The sequence below is a fragment of the Apis dorsata genome, unplaced genomic scaffold, assembly GCF_000469605.1.
Source record: "Apis dorsata unplaced genomic scaffold, Apis dorsata 1.3 scaffold_133, whole genome shotgun sequence".
Taxonomy (NCBI): Eukaryota; Metazoa; Arthropoda; class Insecta; order Hymenoptera; family Apidae; genus Apis; species Apis dorsata.
The window spans coordinates 732,648-739,876 of NW_006263426.1; the positions used below are offsets into that span (position 1 = coordinate 732,648).

The following is a 7,229-nucleotide window of genomic DNA, read 5'->3' on the forward strand; positions in this document are numbered from 1 at the left end:
AAAAATTATTGAATTTAATGTCTATATTATTTTGATCCTTATCGAATGACTTTGATATTTATATAATCGTAATATCAGAGATGAAATAACGTAAGATAGTTATTTCTTTGTCTTATTTGTAAGTGAGAGGGAACAGATTAGTGATGGAACTCGTGATTAGCGGTTTGCGGTTAGAAGTTGACTAAGTCTGGATTAGATACACATGACTGACGTTTTATAGGAAATTCCACTTTAAGGAGTCTTCACAAGAAGAACACTCACAATATCGTTAATGTTCGCTTTACGAAGAATTGGTATATAGAAGTTGTATATAGAAAAAGTGTTATCGGAGATTTAACTTCTTTCTCAAAGCAAGATAAGGGAAAATTGCTTGTCTGTCGAAGAATTCTTCTTATACTTGGTATAAACGATCTTTGAAAGCTCGAGGAAGGGAAAGAATCGATAGATTGAGGTTTGAATCGTTCGTTTGAACGTTGAACGATTTAGTTATCGGGAATCGTTGATTTAAATTTTTTATCCGATCTGATTTTTTTTTATTTGTCTTTTCCGCGCTACTTGAATATTAATAAATAAAATTAATTCCAGCTTTATCAAAGGATTGTAAATTGTTCTGCTCGTTTCACGTTTGAATGGTGTGTACTTTAATAACCACGATATTTGAACTTGGATGTTCTCTTTGTTTGCAGGCGAGCAGACTTTACTCGTAGTGCGCTATATCTTTATTTGTCATGCGCCACACCTGCCAACTATGCAATTGAAAATTAAGATATAATATAAATTTCATATTAAAAAAAGGATTAAACGAAAAAGAAAGAAAAAAGATTCGTAACTTTTGTTGTCAAATAAATAATAAATAATTCTTTGTTTGGTATATTTTTACATGATATTTATAATATTCCAATATTAACAATATTATTTAATATTATTTACTTATGATCTTTAGAGCGAAAAAAAAAGAAGAATTGAAAATCAAAATACCGGTAATAATATTGCCGGTAATAATAATTAAGTAATAATTAAAATAATATTTGATCGAAGAATTATAAATAAATTATATTTATATTTCTCTCGATACATTAAATATCAAAACAATTCAACCAAATCAAACTATTAATTGCAACTATTCACGCAAATGAAATTACGTTTTCATTCAAAGAAAATGTTCCAAAAATATATATTTCACATTTGAAAGATCTCGTAATTCGAGTTTTAAATACGCTTTTACTTTATAATAATTACAGATAGATGTTTCTTCAATGAGAATTATTATATTCTTTTTACGTTTATTATGAAAAAATAATACTCGAATATTGTGTTTTATAAATGCTGATATCACCTGGATTATATGATAATTCATTATAATTATTCGATTTATTAGTCTCATTGTGATAACTATCGTCGCGGTTGCTGGGATAACTATAATAACAGCGGAATTTGAGGAGGATAGTTGACCATTTCAGCTGTATGGCTTAATACAGCTTAACTTTGATAATCAAATGAGAATTGTCCTTTTTGCAACGGCACTTGATACTATAATTGGAGTTTAAACCGTGCTAAACCGTTAAAATTTACTTTTTCAAACTGTTTTATCGTTGAAATTTCGTGGAAATTAATTAATATATTTGTTTTATCAGCGAATTTCCAGAAATCGTATTATTCATCTATATGTATCATAGATGTAAATTTTATGCAGGTATATCGAAATAGCTTTAATAATTGGAAATTTATGTTGACAAGCTGCGATACACGCTATTTAATTGCGTACAAGAAACTATTATTGTTCCAAAATAACTACCGCATCCCGATGTTGTTTCGTTAAATTCGATCGTTCGCGTAAACAATAATTAAACAATATCAATTCCCCGTGACTTTATCAATTTATACAAAAACATTTTAATTGACGTTCAATTCCAAAAAAATAAAATACGAACATTCGTATATGTATCAAATATCAGAAATAACATCTACTCGTAATATAACAGATATAATAGATTTCCTGCGACAATTAAAAAAAAAAATCTTCTCTCATATCAAAATGTTAAAATATTTTTTGCTCAAGTTCTTTTCAAAAACTTTTGTCCATCCATTATTTATGAGACAGAGTTAAAAAACAGAGTTAAAAACCTAGTATAAAATCATCATTAATTTATAGAAAACCCGAATTTTGGAAAGAATCGGGATTTCTCGATATTTCGCAACGAATCGAGATTATTGCCGATCCATTTTCTGCTCATGATCACATTCCAAGATTTTTGATGTACCAAATTGTAAAATAGAAAATATCATGCGAAGTATGATGAATTTCATCTTGCATCGAACACTTTAAAATTAATTAATAACCTAATTCGAGTATTCGAAAATGGAGTATTTTCGTCGTCGGAAATCGTAACCGATTTCCTGGCGTGGACAGACTGTCCATCTACCAAGAGTCAGCTTTGAAAGGAAGGAACGAGACCACGAAGGTCGAAGCAGCAACGTTGATTCGAGTTTCTCGAGTTGGTGGAGAAAGTCATCAACTGATTAAACGTACGTGTATCGTCGTTTTTTTACGCGATATCGACCCGCTGAATATTCAAAGTCGGCGCGTCACGCCTCTTCCGTGATTTGATTAATTGCTCCGACCCAACTGCGCCCTGGAATTCTTTCCCTCCTCCAAGGAATTCTTTCCTCGCTGAACGACGTTCGTTCTTGGAAAAATATTTCGACGCAAAGGAAGACGTAAACAGAGAGGAGGAAATAGAGCAAGATTGATCGACGTGCCTTGATAAGAGAGATTTTTATGGAATTTTTGTTGTTACAATTTTTATATATCATCGTATTTCTTATTATTTAAACATCGGGAGAATTCGAAAGAAATTTTACATCAACGGATATATAGATTTCTTATCCGCTTATTTTACAAGAAATTCGTCCTTTGAACAATCGTTCTCACTATACATCCAATTTAATTTATTTCTTATTCAATGAATATCGAATCTCGAAGTCGATCGAACAATCCTCCCACTCAACGATATTCGAGCTAACACCAATGGAGTGCCAATGAAAGGACAAAAGATAGAATTGAAATAAGAACGTCCTGAATAAAACACGATCATTTCGACGCTCATTTCGACTCGTTCAATTGATTCGGACGGGGATGCTGAAGTGGTGTTTCAAAAGGGGAAAGAGATGTTCCTCGGGGATAAGAAGCGCGAAGGAGAGGCGTCGAGTGGCGGATAATAAAGGAAAAATGGCCATTAAGGGGAGAAGAAAAGGGTGGTGATTGAATTTATATAATTTAATTCGTTATTAGGAACGTGAGTTCGTGAATGGAGTTTGCGGAGGAAACCGCGGGGTCACGAAGCTTTTATTGAAAAGGCACGCGGGATTAAAGTAAGGTGGGGACGATAACAATCGACGATTTGGATCCATAATCCGCGTGCCTCGTGCTCGTCCAAACAGTTTAACTTGGGGCGAAACTTTGGCCTCGAAACGCGCGTGATAAACGATCGAAGTTTCTCCTTTCATCGGTGGTCGTTCGACGAATACTCTCTGGATTCCGCCACGTCGTTCACGCCTCGCCTCTTCCACCTAGGTGTCGCCATCCCCTCCCCCTCCCTTTCCTATCTTCTCGCCTTTTTGCTAAATTATTACGTCCCGGCCCATCGATCCATCACGCGTGCATACGTTTCACGAAACCGTATATCTCGAACGTCGCTCCAATCTTTTCGAGTGTAATTTTTGCTCCACGTTTATTTTGCTCTTGCAGTTTTCCGTTCATTTCCTGTACTGTATATATTCCCATTACAAATTGCAATTTTACAAGGCATTGTGCAATTGCTTAATAGATGTGGATATTATTTCAGATGTTATCTTTTACTCTATCAGCGATGATATTCGATTATACATAGACCACGTGTTTCTTAGAGCGGCATTTCAATTATATTTTAACAATTTCTACAAAAATTCATATCGTATTTAAAATCGAAACGTACTCACTTTAATATTAACGTTCAAGAAGAAATGAAATAATTATTTCCTAAAACACACCTGAAGAATTGTAACACACGATTTTGATTAAAATTCCGCGCGTCGAATCGAAATTATACTTTTCAAGTTCAAATGGAGTAATACGAGAATCTTCTCGGCGCGGATCAACGACGCGGAACCGCCCCAAAGTTTCGTTCATTCGAACGAAAACTTTTCGAGAGCACGAGAAATATTCGCGACGCGAACTCGAAATCTCTTTGGCACCGTTTTGTCGACGCATTGGGTTAAATAAAAATTAATAAAAGGCTCGTTGTTCCCAAAAGGAAACGAATTCTTGCGAAAATTGTGCGCGCGTTGAAGGCGTCGAAGGCGCTTTAAGCCTTCGCGGTCGAGAAGTTAATCGATACTTGAAGAAAGATTCGAGAGGGGTTTGAAAAGCTGGCTTAACTTTCGCTCGGCTGGTAATAAAGCGGCTTACTCACGTCTTGCCGAGCACATCCGCCCGGGTTCAATCGCACCGCGAAATTGGCAAACTTGGCTGGCCCTCTGCTCCTCCCTTCTGTTTCTCCTATTTGTCCTCTATCTGTTCACCGTCACTGAGCACGATCATTTGTGAAAACTCTATCCTATCCACGCTTTCACGCTGTCTATGATGCACACGTATTTTCTAGGAACATTATAATTTTTTCCTCTCTCTCTCTCTCTTTCTTTCTCTATTCTTCATTCAGTGTTATTCATTCAATGATTTAGTTGTATTTAAGACTTGAAGAAATGAAACGTGATATGAGGTTAAATTTACCTCGCGCGATATAGCTAATAGATTAGATTAGCGAGAAAATCAATAACAGTATAAATACAGATAAGCTTTTTCCACTTTTATCAAACTTTTCGATTCTTTTTAGATAACGATTCTTGAGGTTGAAACTTTTACATTATTTACATCGTAGAAATTACTGTGTCACTCGAAGAAAAAGATATGTTAATCGTAACAATTTAAATACTATATTTTTTTTTTATCAAATGGAATATTTTTGATTGTTGTTTATTGGAGTATCATTGTTTTTTCTTTAAATGATTCACGTATCGAATCAGCGATTACAAATACTCTTTGATATTTCGTTATCAATTATTTAAATGGAATTGTACATCGTTAAAATATCGATCGACTTACTTGTTCCTATCTATATTTAAGTTAACTTAGAATTTACTCGTTAAAAATATATATATATTATCTAGCATTAATCATTTTTTGACAAATGCTTATTCTAAAATCCTTCTCTGGATGTTTCAATTCCATTTATAAATATCTAGATCCAAACGTAGCGAGACGATAAAGATTATGATTTACGATGATATAAACCTCAAAACGAGTTTTTGAAAAAAAACTGTTAAATCAAAGATCACATGCATCATTTTGTTAACACAGAAAACAAATCCTTCCTGCGTGCTAAAAAAATCCAGTCAATGAAAACAAGAAGCAATCTCGTGGCACTCATCGCTAATAACAAAAAGACCAAACCGATCTTCTTCTAACCAAACCATATATCTCCCTCAGAGATTAATTTGGGATACGAGTACACGTGTTATACATCGATTCACCGATAACTGTACGCGTTTGTAAACGCTAGCCCTATATAAAAATAGAAATGACCTATGCCAACGATCTTCAAACTCGATCTTCAAACTCGATCTTCAAACACGTCCACGCCGATCGAAACGCACTCAAAAACGAGCGATCTCGTCGCTCTTGATATCCGTTAACGCGTTTCAAAAATGGCTCTAAGCAGATATAATACCATTCTTATCGCGATACACGTTTATTCGCCGGCAGTGGTCTGATCGTTGTAAATTGTCGACGAGGATAAACGTATACAGATATCCGTACGAGGGATCCGGTTCCACTCTGAAACTTTTATTTTACACGACGAGTAGGCGTGTTACGTTAGCAGAGAGCCTCTGGTCGAGGAGAAGAAGTTCGCTGGAATATCCGTCCACGCAAAGTGCAGAGAGACGTAAATTGCATGGAGGACTGGATCGGTGAAGATTCGAGAGAAGAATGAGGCGGTGGGCCGCGAGAGCCTCGAGCATCGGATCGATTGCTCTCTCTCTCTCCCTCTCTCTCTCTCTCTCTCTCTGTCTCTGTACATAGCTGCGTGCGAAGAAAACTTGAAATCCGATGAGGAAACGCCGGTTCCATCGTCTTCTGGAAACGAGTTTTTCCATCCAACTTTTGACCGAGAATTTTAACCGTTCTTTGAAACGTTGAAACGTTTTTTGAGACGAGAGGGAATCGAGGAGAATTTTAGAGGACATTCAATTATTGGGATGATTGATGGTTATTTTGTTGAAGGTTGGTAGAAATTGTAATAGTAGTATATTTTTGATGATTGTAATGTCACTCGTTTTGTGAATGTTTTAAGGATATTTTAACTGATTGAAAATTTTAGTTGAGATGTTTTGGAGTGAAAAGAATTTTTAGATATTTTTGAACAAGAAAATTGAGGTTGATGATGAGATATTGATAGAAATTAATAGTGTTTTGGTAATCAAAATGAGAATATTTTTCAGATAGCATAAATGATATGCTTGAAAAATATTGAATTTTTATATCTAAATTTCGAATACTTTATATTAATTAAAACTTTACGGTTTAATTAATTTTTGTAAGGATAAATTTATAGAAGTGATTGTTCAATATTTATTATATTGAACAATATATTATAATAGTTATCATTCTTTTATAATTAGAAAAAAAAAATGAAAAAGTTTTGTTTCGTTTATCGTTTATCTGATAATTGTTAGACCTTGATACTTAATTCTCGACAATATCAAAAAATGAAATTATAAACTTCTTTAAATCTCATCGACTTTGAGTTTCAATCTATCTGAAATTCTTTGAAAATTTTTAATACTTTGAATGTCCAATGACTTTATATAATGACTTTATCGTTATAACGATGAATGCGAAGATTAAATTCTTAATATCTCATCAGAGAACTTGATAGATCAGAAATTTTTAACTTAATTAGATATAATCAAATCACAAAGAACATTTAATTAATAGCAATTTAAATTTTAACAATATTTAATCCAAAAATTAATTTATTTATTAGAATATGCAATATTTATTATATTCTAATTATAATCATTTTTATTATAATTCAAACAATATTTTTATAACTTTATTCTTTTTTTGTCTATTTTTTTTTTTTTTTTTTTATATAAAATCTTTCATAATTGTAATAATATTGAAAATGAAA

The 7,229-nt window shown here is 33.4% G+C and overlaps 1 protein-coding gene across 11 annotated transcripts in view; it reads right to left on the reverse strand.

The window, feature by feature from the left end:
• Positions 1-7,229, reverse strand: part of LOC102676276 (leucine-rich repeat-containing protein 24) — a 419,962-nt gene that overhangs the window by 162,524 nt on the left and 250,209 nt on the right. For 2 of the 11 annotated variants that reach the window (XM_031509242.1, XM_031509238.1), the window contains exon 1: positions 4,452-4,668. The exons of 6 other annotated variants lie outside the window; for them this stretch is intronic. Coding sequence is in view for 1 of the 5 variants with exons in the window: in XM_031509234.1 (XP_031365094.1) it covers positions 4,452-4,467 (16 nt within the window). In the remaining 4 variants the exon portion in view is untranslated. Of the gene's footprint in view, positions 1-4,447; positions 4,670-7,229 lie in introns of those variants that run through there. 3 more of the 11 variants (XM_031509234.1, XM_031509244.1, XM_031509245.1) reach the window with 3 other exon arrangements.